Source organism: Callithrix jacchus, chromosome 7 (genome assembly GCF_049354715.1).
Source record: "Callithrix jacchus isolate 240 chromosome 7, calJac240_pri, whole genome shotgun sequence".
NCBI lineage: Eukaryota > Metazoa > Chordata > Mammalia > Primates > Cebidae > Callithrix > Callithrix jacchus.
Window position 1 is genome coordinate 145,791,423 of NC_133508.1, and position 26,242 is coordinate 145,817,664.

Below are 26,242 nucleotides of genomic sequence, written 5' to 3' on the forward strand. Positions count from 1 at the left end.
ATTTTTAAATTATTCATTAACTTTTCAGTAGGTACAGAAATAAAAAATGCAGAACACAGAAGATATCATGGCAGTCTAAAAGTCTGACATCTTTCATGTGTGGAAAAGCCTTAAGATCTGTTTTAACTTAGAGAAGGTGGGGTGACTTCCTGAAGACCACTAAGAAAATATAACCTTCTGGGAAACTGTCTCCATGATTTTATACACACAAGAGATGGACAGAGGAATGCGCTTAGACATATTAAGATAGAGGTGAGTCTGCAGCACTGTCACAAGGGTGAGCAAATACTGAGAGGGACTGCTGAGGAAATAATCCCCATCTGTGACTCTCAGGGGAGATCAGGGGGCCTTGGTTTCAGCACAGCCTGGGCAATTGGAATGCAGGGCTCTTAAGATTTCATGACACACCCACCTTCTAATTCTGTTATTGTGACTGCAGATGGTTACCCGGGATACCGGCTGCTAACCTCCCTCACTCTTGTAGAGTCTGAGCTACAGGCAGTGCCTTCGGCTCTGAGGTCTGGTATTCTAAACTTTGTTTTGGCGATTAAGTACTCTGTGGTATTGGTGGAGTTCTTCTGAACCGTAAGTCAACCATTCCAGCTGTTGTCATCCCTCAGTGCTGACTAACCCTATTTGATTTCACTTGTTTTTGACCCATCATGTGTTTTGGTTTCTTCTCCCTCGTCCCTGTTATACCTCTTCTGCCACCAACGTCAGCATGTGGTATCTGCTGGACATTTATCCAGGGAGAGAGCAGAAATGAACATCCTATAAATCAACCAGGAATTGTGTTGTAAGGGTTATTCTCTTGTGAGGTTTATTGCCGAGTTTAAAATGAGGAAACTGAAGCCTGCATGAGAACAATTAGACGCCAATTTATTCGGCTCTTGGGTGAGGTTCTGTGGTCCTGGGAAAGAGGCCAGAGAAGTTATGCCCGACCTCTCTTAGGCATGAGGCTTTACAGGGAGGGAAGGCGTTCTGATTGCCTGTGGACAAACAGGACATGGACGTAGCAAGCTGCTATTGGTAGGCGGGCAGGATTTCTGGTGAGCAGGCTAGGTGCCGAGTGCAGAGCTTAGTGCTGAGTTCAGAGGGGATTTCCAAGGCGGAACTAGATAATGGGCGTATTCCGGTGACGTAATTTTCAGGCAGGGAGAGGGATGGGCGTGTCTGAGCTCCCAGCAAGTCAAATGGCCTTACAGTGCTCCCAGCTGGCACAGAGCCAACAGCAGTTCCAAGACCTCAAAGAGAAATTTCTTGTAAGTCAAGCTACTGTCTACTCTCTGGCCAAGCAACTGAAGAGATACAGTAAGTTCTATAGATTCATCATCACAAAAGTGATGACTAAGCACCTGCTTCTCTCTGAGATACTGAATGGTCCCTTCATCTAAATTAATTTCATCCTTTCTTTAGTTCTAGGAAAATAGAAATGGGTATTTTAACTTCATTGTGTTAAGGATGGAAAATGGAGGCACGATGTGTTTAGCAACCCTTCCACGTTAGCAGTCCGGTGTGAGGTGGGGCTAGAGTTGAAATGCTACTTACTGACTCTCACACAGATACAGAGGCACTTACTTTCCTCAGCAAGAGGCTATATCACATTTAAGAGAATCCTCTCTGTGCCCTGTAAGATCCTGCAGACAAATAACTTGTAGTCTGTTGGTAAATTTCTGGGACCAAAAAACTGCCATTCAGTTTTAGCTTCTTTGAGACCCAGTAGGCAAATCTCTGTTCTGGGGACCCTGGGGGAAACGTGGTGACAGTACAGAGTACCTGCTCTAAAGAGCTTAAAGAGGATACTGCTCCTAACGGTAAGTGTGGCATCTATACGTGAGGGCATCAAGAGCAGGAAGTACCCTGGTGAGAGGGAAGTCCTGCTTCCTGGGGCACAGACTCTTATTCTAAAGAGGAATTAAGACAGCACATTAGACATTGTGGAGGTCACAGTGTAGTGTGTGGAGTAATGGAAATATCATAGAAATAAAGTACACAAAATATGTAATGTGATTGAATCATTCGAAAATCATCCCCTCTACCCTGGACGCAGAAAAATTGTCTTCCATGAAACCGGATGCTGGTGCCCAAAAGGTTGGGGACTGCGACTCTACCTGCTGGGAGGTGACCTCCCTCCACTGACGCAGTCCAGCGTCCCTTCCTTTACTCAGGCCCAGGCTTGCATGCTCTGCAGAGCTCCAGTGGCTTTTTCCATGTGTGGGCTTGTTGTTTGAATCGTGATTTGGTCTCAGTCCTATATTTTCATGAAAACCATTGAGAATGAGTGTCCCTCACGGGGTACTGGCCTAACTGATGAGCAAAGCAGAGTGGTTTCTATCCTCATGATGTCCAGAAAACCCTTCCTCTGAGCAAGTGCCCTTTGGTGTAGGAGCTTCACAGGCTATGTAGAGAAAAATTCCGATTTTCATTTCTTCTTGCTCATTGTATTTTTTTAAACTTCCATCCTGGGAGTTTCATGTGGATTGGTGGGAGTTTCAACCATCAGTCTATTTTCTAGTAGGAGCAGGTAACTCTGTGATGTACCTTAGGATATCTGATAATGTTGTAATAAAATTAGCAAGAGTGCCAGGTGCGGTGGCTCATGCCTGTAATTCCAGCACTTTGGGAGGCTGAGGCAGGTAGATTGCTTGAGCTGAGGAGTTTGAGACCAGTGTGGGCAACACTACAAAAACATGTCCCTATGAAAAATTAGCAAGACATGGTGACACACACCTGTACTTCCAGCTTTATGGGAGGCTGTGGTGGAAGAATCACCTGAGCCTGGGAAATTGAGGCTGCAGTGTGTCATCATTGTACCACTGCACTCCAGCCTGAGCAACAAGGTGAGACCTGTGTCACACACATACACTGACACTCACACACACACAAACACAGACACAAACACATCCACACACACACACTCACACAAAGAAAGAAACTAGCAATGAAAATGTTGGTCTCTATTCTGTTTCAGTCAGTGAATGCCTTTCCTACCTGGACCATCCCTTTCCTCTTTTGCATTTCTCCCTGAGTTTGAGAAAGCAAATAGTTTTCTGTGATGACAGTGATTCATTAAACAAACAAAATACTCTTTGATCTTGCATATGCATATGCCCTGCCCCTTGCCAAACAAGCTCTACCCTGCTATAAACATTCAGAGCTGAAGGAATGCTCCCAAGGGGGCAGTGGCATCTCCATGTTAGACCTGAGGATGCTGAGGCTATAAAAGTTTCCTTCACTTGCCCAGGATGGCCCGACTAGTCATGGTGAGAGCATGGTCCTTTTGTCTGCCTGACTTCATGGCCCAGTCTCTGTCATTTCTCTGTGGGGGTTCTGTCAGGGACTAAGCCACGATGCGTGCACATCCTCTTTCCTTTGTAGAAATTATTTTCCAATAAAGTCAAGCTGAAACAGAATAAGTTGCTGGTCTAGGGTAAAGAAGTCTTGTAGTCCCTGGCACAGATTTCTCAAGAAGGATTACCTGTGTGCACTCTGTCAGTCAGCAGAATCAGTGGCTCCTTCAGTCCCTCCAGGGGGACCTACAGCTCCAGCAGGCTCTCCCTTGGAAAAGCACTCAGGGAATAAATGATCCTAGTCTCTCCCCACCTCCCCATCCCCAGGGTTTCAACTCTCAACTTGGCCATGTTTAGGTCCCTGTAAAGCTGTGGAGCTGCATCTCAGGAACACACCAGCCAGAATGGGTCTCCTACAAAAAGAAAGAGACACTGCTCTGAAACATGTCTCAGAACTGAGATGCCTGTGATGTGACCAACCCTGCCATCAGGAACATGGGCCAGGAGAAAGCACATTCATCCATGCAGATGGGCCAAGATGAATGAATGCGCCCTTCAGATTACACAAGAATGCTTCCTGTGTGTGGCTTCTCGACAATAATGTGTGAATAGTGTGCACAGTGCACAGCCCTGACCCCAGCAATGGTGTCAGTGTGTATCTGCTCTGCCCAAGCTTTCCCTGCAGAGAAGGGCTTGATTTGAAAACAAAGGGCAATTTTCACACGGAAAGTGTTCACATCTGTCTCTTATGAAAACCCATTTAGTTGGTCATCTCCACTCATGCCCTCGGCCATGTCCTCAGTTTCCTTCTCACAGGGATCCACTTCCACTCAGATTTCCTTAATGCCCTGGATCCTGTTCATTCTCATGCTTTGTACCAGGCAATATCTCCTCCTGGAGCCCTCAGCTGAGGAATACAGAGACCCCTGTCCTCAGGAGGAGGGAGGGTCACATGAGATAATGAGCCCCATTTGGATCTGTGGAAAGGATACCTGAAAGGTGCTCAGCGGGTGTCAGGAATGTGCCGTCCCTTACATGTGCCATGTAACTAACTTAAACTGATCTTTTCCTACCACATTCTCCTGTGTTTCACTATGGATTCTTACACCCCCAGCCAAGCCCGAACTCACTGGCTCAGACGTATGCTGTTTTGCCCACATTCCCTGGAGTCCAGAGCCAGAACAAGGCTCCCAGTAAGAGCAAAGAGTGAATGCCTTGTGCCTCATTCACGGTTTCCTTGGTCATTTCTCCCTGCTGTCTAACAGCTCATTTGTTTCTTTGCACACCTTTTCTTTCTCATTCTTCTCATGTTTCTATTATTTTTTAAATTTCAATAGAAGAGAATACTAATTATATTGTTACATTAAATATCTCTCAAATCTCTATATATTATTTTTTCATTAGATTAATTTCTACAGATATATGCATTTACACCATTTGCTATGTATATTATGTACATTTGGTGTATATGCTACGTAGTGTGTATATATATGTGCAATAGATCATATAATGATGTACGTTTTGTAAATTCTTCAGGTTTAGTCTTCCCTGGTTCTTTTCCCATCAGCTGCTGTAAGATCTGTCTGGTCTCACCTCTGTGTCCCATGAGCTGCCACCCTGCCAGGCCCTTCCACCCCGCTGTCCTGTTTGGATTCAGCTCTGATTTAACTTTCACTCTTATAATCTCTTCCCTCCCCAAAGCACAGCCTACATACAGTGTGATTCCCTTGCTTTGGCCATATCTACCCTGAAGCTATTTGTGTTTCTTAATCTTTAGTTTCCTGAATATTTTTGTAAATCAGGAGTGCCCTTGCCTCCTGGCACACTTGTCAGTACTGAGTAATGTAAGAAAGATCAACAAAAACATATATTAAAGTTACTCTGTTGGGTTCCCCTCCCCCTTTGGACTTTCTTGTCCAAGGCCCCATTCGTGATTTGATGTCCTTTGGGTGGAAGAGGAAATCACAGTAAGATCGTGGATGCCATTGGCTGTGTTTTATTTTCAGAGCTGGTTTTAGCCCCCTCCATTGCGATGAAGAACCCTCCGCAGATGGAAGATGATCCACTCGAAGGCTCATCAACCACTCAGTGGCATCAAGTGCCTGGGAACATTGATGCCTCCAGTGTTGCAAAACCCAAGAAGATCAAACGAAAGCTCCCTTTCAGCAAATGGTTCTGCTGGACTTCACGCTCCGGGTGCAGAGGTAATCACTTCTATGGCTCTGAGCTGCACTCACTTCTTATTTCTCTCTGTCTATGGTGACAGCCCATTCTCCCACTGCTTTTTCTTTTCCATTTGTTCTCCCCAGGGGCAGCTGTAACCTCTGTCTGGTCTTACCCCAGTGTCCCATGGGCTCCCATGCTGCCAGGCCCTTTCTGGCCTCATCTCCTCATTGCTCTCTGAACTCTGCTCTATTCCTTCTTCTGCTGGCTTGACGGTCTCTCTCATGACCACGGGAATGCCGGGCCTCATTGTCCTCATTAAAGTACACAGTTTAAGCTGCAGAACACAGGTTCCTTGCCTGGAATTGCCCACTCTCTTCAGAAATTTACCTTTCCTCCCATTATCCCCAACTTTATTGTTGCTTTCTGCAGGGAGCATGGCTTTAATACATCATTTACACATGGATTTTTCTCTTAAGTTGGCTTTGGAGGAACCCAGCTAAGTTCACCCTTACTCATCTCTTGTTCCTCTGAATGAGAAGTGTTAAAGCTGAGCACAGAGAGCCCCACGTAGAAAACTGAACTTGAATCTGGGTCACAAGTGGGAGTTCTCTACTGGACTGCGGCCAGGTTTGCCTTCAGCCCCAGATGTGCAGACTTGTGACAATGTAGATGGAATTGCCAGGGACTCAGTATTCTCACCTAATGGACTCATTTGTGCTGACATTAACTGAATGACATTTATGACATGCAAAAGTACATGCAGAGGACAGGACTTCAAATCTGCATACATCATGAGATATATCATTCTAACCTCTCTCCATTTTATTCTCATTTCCATTTCTACATGTCCGGTTAAGGGTCTATAATGCAACTCAGATGAATCTTGAGGCCAGGGTATATGAGAGAGCATTTTCTGAATTAACTTTGAGAAAAGTGACTCCAGGACCTGCTTTATGCTGCACAAGATGACAGACAAGCATCTGTCTACAGGACAATCTTTGCTTTGGTTCAGCCCAATTGATAAGAGAGAGATTTCACTGAAGTTGTCAGAGAGAAGACTGAAATCCATGAAACCACAGGAAGCAAAGCCAATCATGAGATAAACAGGGAAAGGAAAGAAAATGATTGGTAATTGGGTTGTTCCATTTTGTATCTTTAAATCCTACTGCCATGTAGTAAACAGCTGGTGAGATTTCAGTTTAGATGCATGCCTTGAACTCACACCTTGAGATTCTCACTGACATCATCTGGGGTGTGGTTTGGGTGTCTGTAGTTTCAAAATGCTCCCATGTGATTCTGATATGTGGCTGAAGATGAGGAAGACAACTGGTCTTCTGTGACCTCAGGTTGCCAACATGGAAGTGTTTTATATGTGTGGCTACTCCGAAGAAAAGGCTGAGCATTCATCAGCATTTGATGTTATCTGTATTCCCCTCTCAATAGTACGGTTCATATAGCAGAGAAAAAAAATCAGACAGGAAACCAACAAAATCAAGAGATTAGACCTTTAGCCTCTGCTCCCAATGGTGAGTGTGGCATCTATACGTGAGGGCATCAAGAGCAGGAAGTACCCTTGTGAGAGGATTGTTCTGCATCCTGGGTCACAGGCTTTTATTCTAAAGAGGAAGAACGACGGCCCATTAGACATTGTGGAGGTCACAGTGTAGCGTGTAGAGTAGGAATCCTGTCCCGGAATCCTGGGCTCCATCTAAGTAGCCGAGCTTTTCAGTGCCTCAGTTTCCTCATCTGTTCTTTGGGTCCTATGATAATACCTACCTCTGTAAATTGCTGCAATGAATTACATGACCTGTTTCTTTTAAATCTCCTAGAACAATACTTGGCACAGAGTAAACACTATTATTTCTTTATTCTACTATTTCTAACTTAATTCAAAATTTATTAGTATTTGGCCACATTTCTTTCATGATTTCAGGGTCCAATGCCTCATATTTTATGCAATTATATTCAGATATGATTTTTCAAATTTTTAACAAATTTGTGCTTGAAATTCCCGGTTCCAGGGAATCCATGAGTCCCACAGTCCTAAGGGCATTTCCTACTGTCCAGAATATCAGTACTTCATGCCCCCATAGAGTGTTTTACAGGAGAGGCTGCAAGGCTTGGGAACGTGGCCCAAAACTAAGAGTCAGACCTTGGGTGCTGTGAATTCTGACTCTGTCTCATTCCAGGTGTTACTTGATGTGCCACTGAGTTTCTTTTTCCCCATCTCTAAGTTGGAGAGTATCAGATGCCAGTGAGTCAGAAGGCTTATAACTAAAAATGAGGAAATCCCTCACTGGAGCCTGATAGTGGAGATGCCTTTGTCCTTGGGATAAATGCTGCCACCTTCCATGTAGGCAGTGACCACAACAGCCTGTCCAGCCTTCCACTGAGGCTGGCATGACTTTCTTTTCTCAGACTGTGATGAATACCACCTAACCATCCGGTCTCTGGACAAAGAGATATACCGAATAGGAGAAGAAACCATATATGAAGAATTGAAATTAATTGAGGAGCTCAGGTGAGCAGACGCTGTGGGGACAGGTGGGGGGCAAAGGTGTGGATCTCTGAAGTGCAGCACTTCAGCTGAGAGAACCAGCAGCTAAGCTGGGCCAGGACCAGGACAGACATTTACATGGCAGGCACATTTCACAGCAGCACTCATAAAACAGAACAGTCATCTTAGCACGTTACTGGCTGCAGTTGTTTCCTTGAGCTTTGTTTACACTTTTTATAACAATGAAATGTTGAGTGAAAATTTGCATATCCAAAATTAATTAAAAAATAGTGAACCACCCAGCAGCGTTTAGTACACTCTATCCCATGTACTCTTAAAGTCACCTCCTGGCTGACCACTGCAACTCATTCATTCAATCCATACTGCCTTCTTTACCTGTCATTTTTTTCTTCTTTCATCTTTACAATTCACCCCATCTGCACCAGGCCACACTTCTGTGCATGGCTCTGTTTCCAGTCACTGCTCGATGCACTATGGGAGTTTTCACATAGAAATGTCCACGGCTAAAGTGAGAAGCTGAAAGGACATCCTTTTGAAACCGATTTGGGAAGACTGACTTTTGTTTACAGAAGACAAAAATGAATGGAACATCATACAGGATCTCACAGGAGCTCTCTCTGATACAGAGGAAGCCTCCAAGGTTCAAGCAATTCTCCTGTCTCGGCCTCCCGAGTAGCTGGGACTACAGGTGTGCACCACCATGCCTGGCTAATTTTTGTATTTTTGGTAGAGACAGGGTTTCACCATGTTGGCCAGGCTGGGTTTAAACACCTGATCTCAGGTTCTGCCCACCTCAGAATCTCAAAGTGCTCAGATCACCGGTATGAGCTACCATGCCCTGCTTTAAAAAATAAATGCATATTTATTTATTATTATATTGTATATACATAATATGGCAGCCATGCTCTGTTGCAGAGAGAGGAGGATTGTCTATTCCCTCTTAAATGGAACCTCCCCATTTGCTTTCTGGGACCACTACCTTATGCCTCCTGTGAAAACCAGTTGGAAATTCCTGGGGTTCAATCCCTTGTGGTTTAATCTTTGTCATCTCAAAATATATAGATATAAATGTATATACGCTATAGACACACACACACACACAAACACACATTCCTCTGGACCACAGGCATTTCCTAAAACATGTTGTGATGTTCTGCTTGGGGGGCTCCTTGAGGACATTTTCACCTAAACCTCCGTTGCACTGGTCACTCATCCCTTTACATTATTAAACCTCTCTGCTGTCTCATTATAGGAAATATAAAGCCCTGGATTACCGTCAGACAGAGCAGGTGGCACAGTTAAAGTATGAGTTACGGAAAGTGAGAGATGCCTCCTGCTCAGTGGATCAGCATTTTGAGGTCCACCTCCCTCCTGATGACCCTGACAACTCTGAGCGTCAGAACCTCCGAGAGCAGCTGGCTAAGGGGCCCAGGCTGGCTGAGCAATGTGTCTGCAGGCTCAGCCCAGGTTAGGTGGGCACCGGCCCTGATGACACACAGCCCCAGGCTTATGAAAGTCCCCAGACCACCACACCTCCACAGTGACAATTTTATTTCTTTTCACTAAATTTCATAGCCATGACATGACCAGGACTTCCTGGACAGAAACTGAGATGGAAAACCCATGGGGTCGGAGGTCACAGTATGGCAAATGTCTCCTCATTTCTTGCTGAAATGTGCTCTTTGTGGCAGGAGGCAGCATCTTTCCAGTTTTAAAGGACAGGAAAGGCTGTGACAAGAGGCAGCTTGTTAGAGTCAAAAGAGCCCTGGACTAAGAATGAGGGTTCCAGGCTCTATCTTCAGCAGTGTCTTTAGCAACTGTGGGTAACTGATTAAATCATCCTTCCTGAGTTCCTGTCTCTAAATCTGTAAAAGCAGACAAATTGTCTCTTGCATTCGAAGGTGGGCACACTTACGAGTATATTTTACAACGAGATAAAACCCCTTGCTGTGTGGTGTTGGAGAAGGCACTTGATGTGGGGGCATTTGGTGGTAGGAAGCTATCTCCACACACTCCACATGGAGAGTGTGTTCCTGGATAAGACAGCAGAAGCCTCTTGGAGGGCCCACGAAGTCCTAGATTTGTGGAGTATAGTGGGACAACTTAGTTTGTCCTGTCGTAAGAGAAAGATACAGGTTTTAATGTAAGCTGTAACAGGACACAGAGCCTGTGCCTGGGTATCAGAAGTGAGGCAGGACTGGGGAGACAACTGCTGAAGCTTGGCGAGAGGCTGGGCAAGCCTGCAGTAATATGGGGAGCAAGATGTCTTTTCACTATTTGGCCACATCTTGATGGTGACCCTCCAGATCAGAAACATGTTGCCTCATGGATCAGGAAAACCTGTCAGGTTAAAAATAAAACATGACAGTGCTCAGCACAATGCAGACCCATAGATGCATGTTCATGTCTCGGTACACATAGGGCTGACTGTGATTTCAGTGGGTAAAGTGGGAAATATCTGAATAGATGCTTCTGTAATTCCAGAAAATGATAAACATCAAGATCAAACAGATGAGGAGGGCGAGAAAGCAGAGAAATCAGCTGCCCCCAGGTAACACTGAATAATCAGGAGTGGGTAATGGGTGGTGAAATCTGGAAAAGGTCTCAGAAAGAACGTAAGTTAGGCAAAAGGTCAGGTGAACAGACGAAACTCAGGGATTTCCGATCTCACCTGTTGTCTGCCTCTTTGGCATTTCCATGTTTGCAAGTATTTGCTAGCAGGAAAGTGAATGAAAACAATTCATATCATGCTTACAGTTTTGAGAACAAGCGAGGTTGAGGACACAGGAACTCTTTCTGTGAAGATGCAAGAACCTGCATTCATTTGGCCTCTGATGATAATTTCAACAAAATGTGTGTAAAAGTGCTGAATTCACTGTGTCCTGGCAGTCTCCCACAGGGATCCCTCCAGCTTTTCCTCCCCAGCTCATTGTCTGCCCAGTGCACTGAGCACCTGCCACTCTGTCTCCTGCTCCACACAGGGAAGGATGGTTGTGTCTCTCTGAGAGGACTGTACTTGGCTTCCTCTGGCCTCTCCTGTGGTCCTCCCTATAGAACCATCTGGGTGCAGTCATATGAGTCCTGTCCAGTGTTTATCTTCTGTCTTCTTCACCCCAGGCTGGGCCAGGAGCTATTGGAGGCAAAAGAGCAGGAAGCCCCAGAAGACTCCCTGGATGACCTTTACTGGGCTCTTCCAGTTCAGGGTGACCTGTCTGATTACCACCAGCCTTATAGCAGTGCCTCGTCCTCACTGGAGAATCAGCTCACGTGCCCTGTACTGGATGTAGCCTGTGAGTACTCCAGCCTGAAGGTCCCAAAACCCCATGGTCCTCCCAGGCAGCCTCTGTATGTTATGTTTCTGCAACTTGTGTCACTGAGTCAGATCATCAATGCAGGCAGGCCCCGTAAACTGAGCCTGCCTCAGTTTTGAATCTGACTCTTGGCTCCATTTTTAATCACAGACATCCAGTGGGAGGACCTTCCTCTTTTCCTGTCCCAAGTGACTCCTCGGTCACCTGGTTTCTTCTCACAAGAACAGGCTGTGGGCATGAAAACAGGAAAGAGGTCAGGACTCATAGCAAGTTTTTGGCCACAGTAGCCCATCTGGATATATTTGCATAAAAGCCTTCTTCTGTAAGATAAGGCATCTGTCTTTTCTCAAATGATGTTGCTAACTGCATCCCTTATCTCTTCTCTGGCCATCCACACATCCAGGCGGTTTTGCACCATTATTTCAGAGCCCATTGTAGAATTCCTGTGTCTGATATGGATTCTCTACTCTAGAGATCTCCAGCTCAGGGGCCATGGACAGTTGTGGGGCCATGACCTGTTAGGAACTGGGCCACACAGCAGGAGGTCAGTGGTGGGAGAGCATGACCGCCTGAATTTCACCTCCTGCCAGATCAGCAGTGGCATTCAATTCTCACAGGACTCGAACCCTATTGTGAATTGCACATGTGAGCGATCTAGGTTCTGCACCCCTCATGAGAATTTAATGTGTGATGATCTGTCACTGTCTCCCAGTGACTGTCACCCCCACGTGGGACCATCTAGTTTCAGGAAAACAAGCTTAGGGCTTGCACTGATTTGGTGAGTTGTATAATTATTTCATTAGATATTATAATGTAATAATCATAGAAAAACAGTGCACAAAAAATGTAATGTGCATGAATCATCCGGAAAGCTTCCCCCTTACCCTGGACCCAGAAAAATTGTCTTCCATGAAACCGGATGCTGGTGCCTAAAAGGTTGGGGACTGCGACTCTACCTGCTGGGAGGTGACCTCCCTCCACTGACGCAGTCTAGTGTCCCTTCCTTTATGCAGGCCCAGGCTTGCATTCTCTGCAGAGCTCCAGTGGCTTTTTCCATGTGTGGGCTTGTTGTTTGAATCGTGATTTGGTCTCAGTGCTATATTCTCATGAAAACCATTGAGAATGAGTGTCCCTCACGGGGTACTGGCGTAACTGATGAGCAAAGCGAAGTGGTTTCTATCCTCATGATGTCCAGAAAACCCTTCCGCTGACCAAGTGCCCTTTGGTGTAGCAGCTTCACAGGCTATGTAGAGAAAAATTCCGATTTTCATTTCTTCTTGCTCATTGTATTTTTTTTAACTTCCATTCTGGGAGTTTCATGTGCATTGTTGGGAGTTTCAAGCATCAACCTATTTTCTAGTAAGAGCAGGTAACTCTGTGATGTACCCCAGTATATCTGATTACGTTGTAATAAAATTAGCAACAGTGCCAGGTGCGGTGGCTCATGCCTGTAATTCCAGCACTTTGGGAGGCTGAGGAGGGTAGATTGCTTGAGCTGAGGAGTTTGAGACCAGTGTGGGCAACACTACAAAAACATGTCTTGATGAAAAATTAGCAAGGCATGATGACACACACCTGTACTTCCAACTTTATGGGAAGCTGTGGTGGAAGAATCACCTGAGCCTGGGAAATTGAGGCTGCAGTGTGTCATTATCGCACCACTGCACTCCAGCCTGAGCAACAAGGTGAGACCTGTGTCACGCACACACACACATGCACACACACACATTCACACACACACACACACTGAGAGAGAGAGAGAGGAGAGAGAGAAACTAGCAACAAAAATGTTCGTCTCTATTCTGTTTCAGTCAGTGAGTGCCTTTCCTAGCAGGACCATACCTTTTCCGGTTTTGCATTTCTCCCTGAGTTTGAAAAAGCAAATAATTTTCTGTGATCACAGTGATTCATTAAACAAATAAAATACTCTTTGACCTTTCATATGCATATGCCCTGCCCCTTGCCAAACAAGCTCTGTCCTGCTATAAACATTCAGAGCTGAAGAAATGCTCCCAAGGGGGCAGTGGCATCTCCATGTTAGAGCTGAGGATGCTGAGACTCAGAAAGTTTCTTTCACTTGCCCAGGATGGCACGACTAGTCATGGTGAGAGCATGGTCTTTTTGTCTGCCTGATTTCATCTCCCAGGGACTGAGGCATGATGGGTGCTCACCCTTTTTTCTTTGTAGAAATTATTTTCCAATAAAGTCAGGCTGAAACAGAATAAGTTGCTGGTCTAGGATAAAGAAGTCCTGTAGTCCCTGGCACAGATTTCTCAAGGATTACCTCTGTACACTCTGTCTGTCAGCAGAATCAGTGGCTCCTCCAGTCTTTCCAGGAGGACCTACAGCTCCAGCAGGCTCTCCTTTGGAAAAGCACTCAGGGAGTAAATGATCCTAGTTTCTCCCCACCTCCCCATCCCAAGGGTTTCAACTCTCAACTTGGCCATGTTTAGGTTTCTATAAAACTGTAGAGCTGCATCTCTTGAACACCCCAGCCTGGATGGGTCTTGTACAAGAAGGAAGGGAAATGCTCTGAAACGAGTCTTAGAAGTGAGATGCCTGTGATTTGGCCGGCCCTGCCATCTGGAACATGGGGCAGGAGAGGGCACATTCATCCATGCAGATGGGCCAAGATGAATGAACGCGTCCTTCAGATTACACAAGGATGCTTCCTGTGTGTGGCTTCTCAACAATAATGTGTGAATAGTGTGCACAGTGCACAGCTCTGACCCCAGCAGTGGTGTCAGCATGGTTCGGCTCTGCCCATGCTCTCCCTGCAGAGAAAGACTTGGTAGATTTAGGGAGAATACAACCTAAATTATCTCTGGATCTTTCCTTGATGGCTTCTCCCAACCTGCCCCATTAACAGTACTGCAGTACTTCAGAAGTTTGAGAAAACGTTTTCTTTTTTCTTCTGAAAATGCAAAGAATATTCAAAGTACAAGTTTAATAAGACTCAGTAGTCTAGAATAGAGGGATAAAGTGAGATGAGAAAATTAAGTAGTGACAATTAAAGACATTCCCAGAGCTTGATTCTAAACAGCAAGTGCAGAGAATCAGAAAAGGAGCGCTGTGTTTGCCCAGTCTCCATCAGCCAGATTTGTTGTTTCAGGATGTTTCTCTCATTTGCCCAATATGAGCTATCTTAAAATGTGAGAGTGTCCTAAGTGGCTGATGGTCAATGATGAATAAAGTGTGCTCTCAGGAAGATGAAAGAGAACAGACACAAGGAATGCTTTGAGCCACTAGGGAGGTGAAACCCAGTCTAGAGAAGGGCTTCTAAACAGAAATCACAGAGCTGGATGGCACCTGGTGCAGGGTGGGACCACGGAGGGGCCAGCATGACCTCAGGAAGAGTCTGTTTGAGCACGTGGTGGAAGGTGATGCTGGCTAGGATCGTGGGGCAGAAGTGAGAAGGAGCACAGAGGCAGGATAAGAAGGACAGTCACGCAGGGGGAAGTGGAGAGAAAGTGTTCAGATGCAGAGTGGGAACATGGTGAGAACAGAACTTTGGGGAGATAAAACTGCTGAGACAATTGCTAGAGTGGACACGGCAAGGTCAGAGAAAGCAGAGAGGGAGGCTGTATACAACCAGGCATCACTGATGAGACTCTGATACACTGTGCTCTCAGGAAGACAAAAGAGAATAGACACAAGGAGCACAGTTTTAAGAAAATTTAGGAATTCTTGTAGTGAATGAGAATGAGGAGAGGGGAAGAGAGAAAGGAGCCCTAGCAACATGGATCTGGCCCTGCACCCTGTCCCTGTCCTGAGCCAGAAGTGCACAGGAATGAGGTCATTGGAAGTCTTTCCTTAGTCCACTCTGAGAATGTGCATTCCTCTCCCTGTGGAAATAGAAATAGTTTGTTTAGGATGTATGCCCGAACCCCACTGGAGAGTGGGTAATGTGAGGACTGTGCCCTGTGTTCCCTTCCTACAGAACCACCCATGCAGATGTATAGCTCTTATGATCCCTGAATTTCTGCAAAGGGACTGGTCCCTCCACTACATTGCCTAAGGCTGCTGACACCCATTATTATACAACACTAGGATGAAGATGTGTGGGCAGGGGGTTAAATCATTACAGGCAATGAGAAATTCAAAATGTCTCAGAACCCCGAAAAGTTAGCCTAACTTAGTGTTTGGTCTTTCTCATGGTTTTCTCTCAAAGCCTCCTGGCACTAGCGCTTGCCCTGTTCTTACACACCTGTGTTGTGGAGAACAGTTCTTCCTCTCCTATGCTCTGAGGGCTCTCTAGAATGTTCCCTGTAGGCAGAGGAAAGAGATTAATAATGACAGACTAATCGTCATGACCTTTATAGCCAATCCAAAGTTCCCTTGGCTGAAGGAGGGGTTTTTCACTTCAGGGACACTCTAGCCTGGCACTTGCCATGACAGTGTCCCCAGGTACAGACAGGAAAGGTGACATCACCTGCATTTACATGATGTCTCTCTGTGTGGCTTGGGCCACTATGTGGCTTACCAAGAAACAGGGACAGCAGAGATGCGTGTTCTGGGGGTGCTTAACAAAGGGAAATCTGAGATTGTTCCTACTGAAGCTTCTTCTCCTTTCAGCTTCCACCCAGGCCACCTGTCCCCAAGGGACTTGGAGTGAAGACTTGAGCCACCGCCTGTCAAAGGTGCAGGCTTCACAGACACAACTGGATCCAAGCACCCTGGTGCCGAGTTGTCCACGAGGTGAGCTGGATCAAGGGTTCCACTCTGGGAGTGGCTCAGCCAGGTGGGGCCTTTCCTCCACCACCTGCAGCTTTAGAGTCAATGCTTATTCTGGTAACCAATGTTTCTTCCAAGGTAGGGAAGGAAAGGGGATAGGAAGGTCTAGCCCACGTGTTGGTATTCACGGTGCTGTGGTTGGAGGAGAGAATGGAGCCTCTCTGTGCTCCCTCAGGGTCAAGTTAAATGCACAGTACTCCAACCCAGTAAGGTGAGCAGGAGCCTGGGGCTTAGGACAAAATCTGCTCTCAGGTCCCGGGTTTTCCTCCTTCTGGTTGTTCACTCTGGCCAAGGATTTTGTCTTTTTGCTATGCAAATCTCTGTTTCCTCATCTGAGCTACCTAAAATATAATATCTACTGGTAATCATCGCTGAGAGTATTAATTATCATAATTTCCAAAGGGCCTGATTCAATAACAATTACTCAATAGACCTATAAATATGTGTTATTTAATCTATTTGTCTTTCTGCCAAGTTTACATTTAGAAAGTGACTTCACAGACTCTGTCTTCTCTGAGGTAGAGCAGTTGTGAAGCTCTCAGTTCTCTAGAGTCCCCTCTTCCTTTCCTTTCTCACATATACTCCTCTGTCAGTTTTCTTCCTCTCTTTCCCCATCCCCCAGGAAGCCAATTCTCCACTGTCAGGTACTTTTAGTGACAACCTATGAGGCACATTCAGGAACAGTGTAAATCCTGGACTAACATGTCAGTGTCATGACATGTCCAGCTCCTCTTTCTCCTTGTTCTGCTATTTTTGAAAACAAAGGGCAATTTTCACATATAAAGTGTTCACATCTGTCTCTTTTATGAAAATCCATTTAGTTGGTCATCTCCACTCATGTCCTCGGCCATGTCCTCAGTTTCCTTCTCACAGGGATTCACTTCCGCTCAGATTTCCTTAGTGCCCTGTATCCTGTACATTCTTACTCTTTGTCCCAGTCAATTTCTCATCCTAAGGCCCTTGGCTGAGGAATATGGGGACCCCATCCTCAGGAGGCGGAAGGGTCACATGAGATAATGAGCACCACTTGGGTCTGTAGAGAGGACACCCGGATGGCGCTCAGTGGGTGTCAGGGATGTGCAGTCCCTTACCTGTGCCGTGTAACTAATTTAAACTGATTTCTTCCCACCACATTCTCCTTTGTTTCACTATGGACACTTACACCCCCTGCCAAGACCCAACCCACTGGCTCAGATGCATGCTCTCTTGCCCACGTTCCCTGGAGTCCAAAGCCAGAACCAGGCTCCCAGTAAGAGCAAAGAGTGAATGCCTGGTGCCTCATTCATAGTTTCCTTGGTCATTTCTCTCTGATGTTTAACAGCTCATTTGTTTCTTTGCACACCTTTTCTTTCTCATTCTTCTCATGTTTCTATTATTTTTCAATTTCAGTGGAAAAGAATATTAATTATACTGTTACATTAAATATCTCCAAAATCTCTATATATTATTTTTCATTAATTTAATGTCTACAGATATATGCATTTACACCATTTGCTATGTATATTATGTACATTTGGTGTGTATGCTACGTAGTGTGTATATATATGTGCAATAGATCATATAATGATGCTTGTTTCGTAAATTCTTCAGGTTTAGTCTTTCCCGGTTCTTTTCTCATCAGCTGCTGTAATGTTTGTCTGGTCTCACCTCTGTGTCCCATGGGCTGCCACCCTGCCAGGCCCTTCCACCCCCCTGTCCTGTTTGGACTCAGCTCTGATTTAACTTTCACTCTTATAATCTCTTCCCTCCCCAAAGCACAGCCTACATACAGTGTGATTCCCTTGCTTTGGCCATATCTACCCTGAAGCTACTTGTGTTTCTTAATCTTTAGTTTCTTTAATATTTTTGTGAATCGAGAGTGCCCTTGCCTCCTGGCACACTTGTCATTACTGAGTAATGTAAGAAAAAATCAACCAAAAAAAATATTAAAGTTACTCTGTTGGCTTCCTTCCCCCCTTTGGACTTTCCTGTCCAAGGCCCCATTCATGATTTGATGTTCTTTCAGTGGAAGAGAAAGTCACAGTAAGATCATAAATGCCACTGGATGCCATTGGCTGTTGTTTTATTTTCAGAGCTGGTTTTAGCCCCCTCCATTGTGATGAAGAACCCTCTGCAGATGGAAGATGATCCACTCGAAGGCTCATCAAACACCCAATGGCATCAAGTGCCTGGCAACATTGATGCCTCCAGTGTCCCAAAACCCAAGAACATCAAAAGAAAATTCCCTTTCAGCAAATGGATCCGTTGGCCTTCACGCTCCGGGTGCAGAGGTAATCACCTTTATGGCTCTGAGCTGCACTCACTTCTTATTTCTCTCTGTCTATGGTGACAGCTCATTCTCCCACTGCTTTTTTTCTTCCATTTGTTCTCCCCAGGGGCTGCTGTAACCTCTGTCTGGTCTAACCCCAGTGTCCCATGGGCTTCCATCCTGCCAGGCTCTTTCTGTCCTCATCTCCTCATTGCTCTCTGAACCCTGCTCTATTCCTTCTTCTGCTGTCTTGAGGGTCCCTCTGGTGGCCACAGAAGAGCCAGGCCACCTTGTCCTCATCCAAGTACACAGTTAAGCTGTGGAACACAAGGTTCTTTGCTGGGAATTGCACACTCTCTTCAGAAATTATCTTTCCTCCCTGTATCCCCAACTTTATTGTTTCTTTCTGCAGGGAGTGTGGCTTTAATACATCATTTACACATAGGTTTTTCCCTTGAGTTGGCTTTGGAGGAACCCAGCTAAGTCCACCCTTACTCGTCTCTTGTTCCTCTGAATGAGAAGTGTTAAAGCTGAGCACAGAGAGCTTCACTTAGAAAACAAAACTTAAATCTTGGTCACAAGTGGGAATTCCCTACCAGACTGGAGCCAGGTTTGCCTTCAGCCCCAGATGTGCAGCCTTGTGACAATGTAGATGGAATTGCCAGGGACTCAGTATTCTCACCTCAAGGACTCATTTGTGCTGACATTAACTAAATGACATTTATGACATTCAAAATACATGCAGAGGACAGGACTTCAAATCTGCATACATCATGAGATATATCAGTCTAACCTCTCTCCATTTTATTCTCATTTCCATTTCTACATGTTGTAAAGGGTCTAAAATGCAACTCAGATGAATCTTGAGGCCAGGGTAGATGAGAGAGAACTTTCTCGGTTCGCTTTGAGGAAAGTGGCTCCAGGACCTTCATTACTGAGAAATGTCATAACTTTTTGTTGATAACAAAAAAGAAAATATTAATGTCACTCTGTTGGCTTTTCCTCCCCCTTTGGACTTTCTTGTCCAAGGCCACATTCCTGATTTCATGTCTTTTGGGTGGTTTTAGCCCCATCCGTTGGGATGAAGAATGCTCCGCAGCTGGAAGATGATGCACTCGAAGGCTCAGCAGACACCACCCAAGGGCGTCAAGTCACTGGCAACATTCATGCGTCCAGTGTTTCAAAACCAAAGAACATTAAAAGAATACTCCCATTCACGCTGGGTGCAGTGGCTCACGCCAGTAATCCCAGCACTTTGGGAGGCCGAGGTGGGCAGATCACGAGGTCAAGGGACAAAGACCATCCTGGCCAACATGGTAAAACCCTGTCTCTACTAGAAAAAGCAAAAATTATCCCGGCGTTGTGGCGCTCGTCTGTAGTCCCAGCTAGCTGGGATGCTGAGACAGAAGAATCACTTAGAACACAGAAGGCAGAGGTTGCAGTGAGCCAAGATCATGCCACTGTCCTCCAGCCTGCGTGACAGAGTGAGACTCCGACTCAAGAAAAAAAGATAAAAAGAAAACTCACGTTCAGCAACTGGATCTGTTGGCCTTCATGCTCAGGGTGCAGAGGTAATCACATCTATGGCTTTTAGCTGCACTCACTTCTTATTTATCTCTGTCTATGGTGACAGCCCATTCCCCCACTGCTTTTTCTCTTCCATTTGTTCTCCCTAGCAGTTGCTGTAACCTCTGTCTGGTGTCCAGTGTCCCATGGGCTCCCATTCTGCCAGGCCCTTTCTGTCCCCATCTCCTCATTGCTCTTTGAACTCTGCTCTATTCCTTCTTATGCTGTCTTGATGGTCCCTCTCATGACCACGGGAGAGCCGGCCCTACTTGTCCGCATTAAAGTACAGTTTAAGCTGTGGAACACAGGGTTCCTTGCCTGGAATTGCACACTCTCTTCAGAAATTTACCTTTCCTCCCTGTATCCCCAACTCCATTGTTGCTTTCTGCAGGGAGCATGGCTTTAATACATCATTTACACATAGGTTTTCCTCTTGAGTTGGCTTTGGAGGAACCCAGCTAAGTCCACCCTTACTCGTCTCTTGTTCCTCTGAATGAGAAGTGTTAAAGCTGAGCACAGAGAGCCCCACTTAGAAAACTAAACTTGAATCTGGGTCACAAGTGGGAGTTCCCTTCCGGACTGGAGACAGGACTTCAAATCTGCATACATCATGAGATATATCAGTCTAACCTCTCTCCATTTTATTCTCATTTCCATTTCTACATGTTGTAAAGGGTCTAAAATGCAACTCAGATGAATCTTGAGGCCAGGGTAGATGAGAGAGCATTTTCTGAATTAACTTTGAGAAAAGTGACTCCAGAACCTGCTTTATGCTACACGAGATGACAGACAAGCATCTGTCTACAGGACAGTCTTTGCTTTGGTTCAGCCCAATTGATAAGAGAGATTTCACTGAAGTTGTCAGAGAGAAGACTGAAATCCATGGAACCACAGGGAACAAAGCCGATCATGAGATAAATGGGGAAAGAAAAGAAAATGATGAGAAATTGTGTTGTTCCATTTTATATCTCTAAATCTAGCTGCCATGTAGTAAACATTTAATGAGATTTCAGTTAAAATGCATGCCTTGAACTCAAATCTTGAGATTCTCACTGACATGATCTGGGGTGTGGTTTGGGTGTCTGTAGTTTTAAAATGCTCCCACGTGATTCTGATATGTGCCTGAAGATGAGGAAGACAAATGGTCTTCTATGACCTCAGGTTGCCAACATGGAAGTGTTCCATATGTGTGGCTACTCCACAGAAAAGGCTGAGCATCCATCAGCATTTGATGGGATCTGTATTCCCCTCTCAATAGTACTGTTTATATAGAACAGAAAAAAAAATCAGACAGGAAACCAACAAAATTAAGAGATTAGACCTTTAGCCTCTGCTTGAAGTATACTTGCTCAATTTTCAATACAAGACAAAGTGAGGAACAGTCATTACTTTGACGCCTAATGTAGGGAAATAATACCTCCCATATTACATGTAGTGGAATTTAGCATTTTCTTTGGCAGTTTACAGTAAATCTTACAGGTTATGTTTAACCACACAGATTTTATAGCCCACTTATTGGCTCAGCACTGCAGTGTGAACATTTTACTCTCAGTCTATTGTTGTTCTTCCTCAAAGCCCCCAAAGAGATCTTATTAGTCTCACGCTTCTGAAGAGAACAAATAACACATCAAGACTAAAATTCTGCAGGAGATTGCGTGTGAATGCTTCCTTATGCCCCTCTTAAAGATGATGTTAAATATTAAAAAGAAACCTGTCAGCCTGGTGCAGTGGCTCACAGCTGTAATCCCAGCACATTGGGAGGCTGAGGTGGGCAGATCATGAGGTCAAGAGATCGAGATCATCCTGGCAAACAAGGTGAAACCCCTTCCCTACTAAAAATACAATAATTAGCTGGGCCTGGTGGCACACACCTCTGGCCCCAGCTACTTGGGAGGCTGAGGTGGAAGAATTGCTGGAATCCAGGAGGTGGAGGTTGCAGTGAGCCAAGATTGTGACACTGCACTCCAGCCCGGTGATAGAGCAAGAGTTGGTCTCAAAAAAAAAAAAAAAAAAAAAAAACAGAAAGAAAGAAACCTTTTCCAAAATGTACTTGGGGAAAAGAGAAAGTGGGAGGAGAGAATGTAGTATAACAAAAACTATTTATTTCACCTCGTACTTAAGAGTTTTGTTCATCTAGATAGTGAAAATATTCCTAGAAATGCCTTAACGTGTAACCAGGTATGGAATCAACTTCTGGGCATTAGGGAAAATAAGTAAGTCCATAGTTACACTCCCCACTTTCTGCTAATTTCATTTCAAGTGTATTTTTTCTTTCAAATTTTCTTTCTTTCCTGGTCCCCTTTGAAAGAATACTTATAGTTATGTTTGTTTTTTTTTTCTTTTTAATTTTTTAATCAACCAAATAAACACCACAGACATCATAGTTCTTTGTAAAATCATATTCCTGTCCTAGCCAGGGTAACCCAACAGCCTCTCATGGCTGCCAAGACCTCCAGATTGGACCCTTTCCTCTCACTTCCTCCAATCTCTATTGAAAGGGCCTCAGTGCCTGCTTCTAGTTCCGGGTTGTCAATAGCAAGTCATGTGGCCTTAGTTCAATCTTAGCCCTGTGGCATCACTACTATTCTGTTTTAAAAGGTGGAAGAGGACGTGGATGTCATCTGAGGTTCCTGCTGCTTTTTATATCTAGAGTGTTGCTCAGGGCGTTTCTGCTCCTCCCCAGAAGACTGGGACATGGAGTTGTAAGGGGGTGGGTTTCTCTGCTGAGGGTCCTCCTTCTGCAGTCCTCTGTGTCTGAGCATGCATGACTGATGCTGAGCGCATCCTCACTGGGAGGAAAAGCCATCACTCTGCTCCAGACAGAGGGGATCAGGAGGAAATGGGCTGATGTTCCTGGCTGCTTGTTGGGCATAGCTGGGGTCCCTATATCCTGCACCCCAGGCTGACAAGATGTTCATGGGAATTCAGGGGTGTTTCTTCTCACTTGTGGATGGTGCTTCTCCTTTCACAGTCCAATGCTCACCCTCAGCTCAAGCTGCCAGCAGGAGGTCTGTCTGCTGCTGGGATATGATCACTTAGCAGTGCCTCCAGACTCAGCCTTCAGGAGGACCTGACAAAAATGCTCATTTGATTATTTTTTCTCTCTCCCCTACAGGCACCAAATACTGTCAGAAAGGATGTCAGGAAAAAAAGGGGGTCTCAAGCTTTTCCACTTGATGAAAAAACACTAAAATGGCAAAGCAAGTACAAGTCCAAACACAAGTCACTGCAGAAATCCTTCACTGAGGATTCAATTTTAGACCACAGGGCCTGTTAAGGAAGATGGCGCTGTTAGGACCAACTCAGGATTACAGCTCCCAGTCAATATGCAGAGGGTGAGTGGACACCCCATTTCCATATGGATCTTTATTGTCCACAGACTAAAAGATTTCCAGGTGTAAGAGCCCCATGAGCCACACGGTAGTTTGGGCTGGCGCAGCTGTTTGAGCCGAGGCCGCAGCACAGCAACACTCCATACAAAATATGCCTATTTGGTTGCCCTGTTAAACTGGCAATTGGAGATTTTGGAAGGTAGATTAGCACATTCATCTGATTAAATGAGACTTAAACAGAAAGCCAGCCCAGGAGATTCCCAGGCAGCAACGTAATTTGAGCAGGCGCAGTGGGTCGCTGCACAGGATATCACACGGACCCCAGCGCCCTTGCAGCAGGTGACTGGAACACGTGGGAGAGAGTCAACCGCTGAACTTAAAAAAAAAAAAGGGTTCTGAGGCAGGGAGCCAGGTGATCAGGCTCGGCGGGTCCCACCCCCACAAAAACAAACAAAACAGCAATTGGAAACTCTCCGGGTTGAGAGTTTCATGACAAGCACAGCAGAACCCAGGATGGTGCAGCTTGGAGCAGGAAGGGCATCTGTTATTACTGAGGCACTCAACCCCTACAGAGCTACACTGCCATTGCTGATGCAGCCTCCCATTGCTGAGGCAACCCACAATGGAAGAGAGAGTCCACCATTACAGAGGCAAGCATATCCATATAAACAGGACTATAGGAAATTACACACAGCAGCAGGGCGGAGCCCACAGCAATAGGGCAGAGCCCATGGCAACAGGGCAGAGCCCACGGCACTTCAGCATAGCCACTGCAGGCAAGCAGTGATTAGACTGTCCCCTTGCTGGGGAGGACAGTGCAACAGATATTCATAAATGGATCCCTAACTCCCCGGGACAGAGCACCTAAGGAAAAAGAAAGGGGCTTTATGAGTTCTGCTGCAGCAGACTAAAATGATCTTGCCTAGCAGCCCTGAATAAACAACAAAGCTCATAGCTCAGCACTTGAGCTCCTATAAAGTACAGACAGTCTCCTCAAGCAGCTCCCTGACCCCCATATATCCAAAGAGTCACCTCACAAAGGACTGATCGGACTGACATTTGGCGGGCATCATTCAGGGACAAAGATAGCAGAAGAAGAATCTGGAAGCAACCCTCACGGTTCTGCAGCTGCTACAGGAGTTCCCCAGGCAAGCAGGGCCTGGAGTGGACCTCGGCAGTCCTACAGCAGTGGGGCCAGACTGTTAGAAGGTAAACTATGAAACAGAAATACTTCATAATCAACAATCTGGATGTCCACTCAGAGACCCAATCTTAAAATCAGCAATCACTCAGACGACAGGTGGATAAATCCACAAACATGGGAAGAAATTAGTGCAAAAAGGAGGAAAACACCCAAAACCAGAACACCTCACTTCCTACAAAGGACCAAAACTCCTCACCAGCAAGGGAACAAAGCTGGATGGAGAATGAGTGTGATGAAATGATGGAATCAAACTTCAGAAGGTGGGTAATCAGAAACTTCCGTTAGCTAAAAGAATATGTTTTAAATCAATGCAAAGAAACTAAGAACCTTGAAAAAACATTTGAAAAAATATTTGAGGAAATGATAACAAGAATGGACAACTTAGAGAGGAATACGAATGAATTGAAGGAGCTGAAAAACACAACACGAGAACTTCGTGAAGCATGCGCAAGTTTCAACAGCCGAATTGACCAAGCAGAAGAAAGGATATCAGAAGTCGAAGATCAACTCAATGAAATAAAATGAGAAGGCAAGATCAGAGAAAAAAAGCACAAAAAGGAATGAACAAAGTCTCCAAGAAATGTGGGACTATGTGAAGAGACCTAATCTACGTTTGATAGTTGTACCTGAATGTGATGAAAAGAATAAATCCAAGCTGAAAATTACTCTTCAGGATATTATCCAGGAAAATTTCCCTAACCTAGCAAGGCAGGCCAATATTCAAGTCCAGGAAATACAGAAAACACCACAAAGATATTCCGCAAGAAGAGCAACCTCAAGGCACACAATCGTCAGATTCACCAGGGTTAAAGTGAAGGAGAAAATGCTAAGGGCAGCCAGAGAGAAAGGTCAGGTCACCCACAAAAGGAAGCCCATCAGACTCACAGCAGACCTCTCAGCAGAAACCCTACAAGCCAAAAGAGAGTGGGGGCCAATATTCAACATCCTTAAATAAAAGAACTTTCAACCCAGAATTTCATATCCAGCCAAACTGAGCTTCATAACTGAAGGAAAAATAAAATCCTTTGCAAACAAGCAAGTACTCAGAGATTTTGTCACCACCAGGCCTGCTTTACAAGAGCTCCTGAAAGAGGCACTAAACATAGAAAGGAACAACCAGTACCAGCCATTCCAAAAACATATCAAATGCTAAAGAGCATCAACAAAATGAAGAATCTGCATCAACTAACGGGCAAAACAGCCAGCTAGCATCAAAATGGCAGTATCAAATTCACACATAACAATATTAATCTTAAATGTAAATGGGCTAAACACACCAATCGAAAGACACAGACTGGCAAATTGGATAAAAAACCTAAACCCATCAGTGTGCTGTGTCCAGGAAACCCATCTCACAGGCAAGGATACGCAAAGGCTCAAAATAAAAAGATGAAGGAAGATTTACCAAGCAAATGGAGAGCAAAAAAAAAAAGAAAAGAAAAAGAAAAGTAGGAGTTGCAATTCTCATCTCTGATAAAATAGATTTTAAAGCAACAAAGATCAAAAGAGACAAAGAAGGACATTACATAATGGTAAAAAAATAGATACAACAAGAAGAGCTAATGATCCTAAATATATATGGACCTAATACAGGAGCACCCAGATACATAAGGCAAGTTCTTAATGACTTACAAAGAGACTTAGACTCCCACACAACAATAGTGGGAGACTTCAACACTCCACTGTCAATATTAGATCAACCAGACAGAAAATTAACAAGAATATTTAGGACTTGACTCAGACCTGGAACAAGCAAACCTGATAGAACTCTCCACCCTAAATCCACAGAATATACATTCTTCTCAGCACCACATCACATTTACTCTAAAACTGACCACATAACTGGAAGTAAAGCACTCCTCAGCAAATGCAA

At 45.0% G+C, this 26,242-nt stretch overlaps 1 protein-coding gene across 5 annotated transcripts; it reads left to right on the top strand.

Moving 5' to 3' along the window:
- The first annotated feature begins 471 nt into the window (after positions 1–471).
- On the top strand, positions 472–25,757 carry LOC118143067 (NBPF family member NBPF4-like). Of its 5 annotated transcripts, none has more exons than XR_013520293.1 (10): positions 472–585; positions 5,297–5,494; positions 7,875–7,977; positions 9,227–9,441; positions 10,459–10,525; positions 11,092–11,264; positions 15,861–15,983; positions 18,092–18,289; positions 19,335–19,838; positions 22,949–23,077. XR_013520293.1 is itself a non-coding variant. In XM_078332664.1 (9 exons), the coding sequence occupies exons 1-9, from the start codon at positions 1,164–1,166 to the stop codon at positions 23,008–23,010; spliced, it is 1,287 nt and encodes a 428-aa protein (XP_078188790.1). In that variant the 5' UTR covers positions 1,154–1,163; the 3' UTR covers positions 23,011–25,757. The 5 variants fall into 5 exon arrangements, 2 of the variants coding, with proteins under 2 accessions (XP_078188790.1, XP_078188789.1); XR_013520292.1 differs by lacking the exon at positions 472–585 and adding an exon at positions 1,154–1,311; XM_078332664.1 differs by lacking the exons at positions 472–585; positions 19,335–19,838 and adding an exon at positions 1,154–1,311 and having other exon boundaries at positions 22,949–25,757.
- The last annotated feature ends 485 nt before the right edge of the window (positions 25,758–26,242 follow it).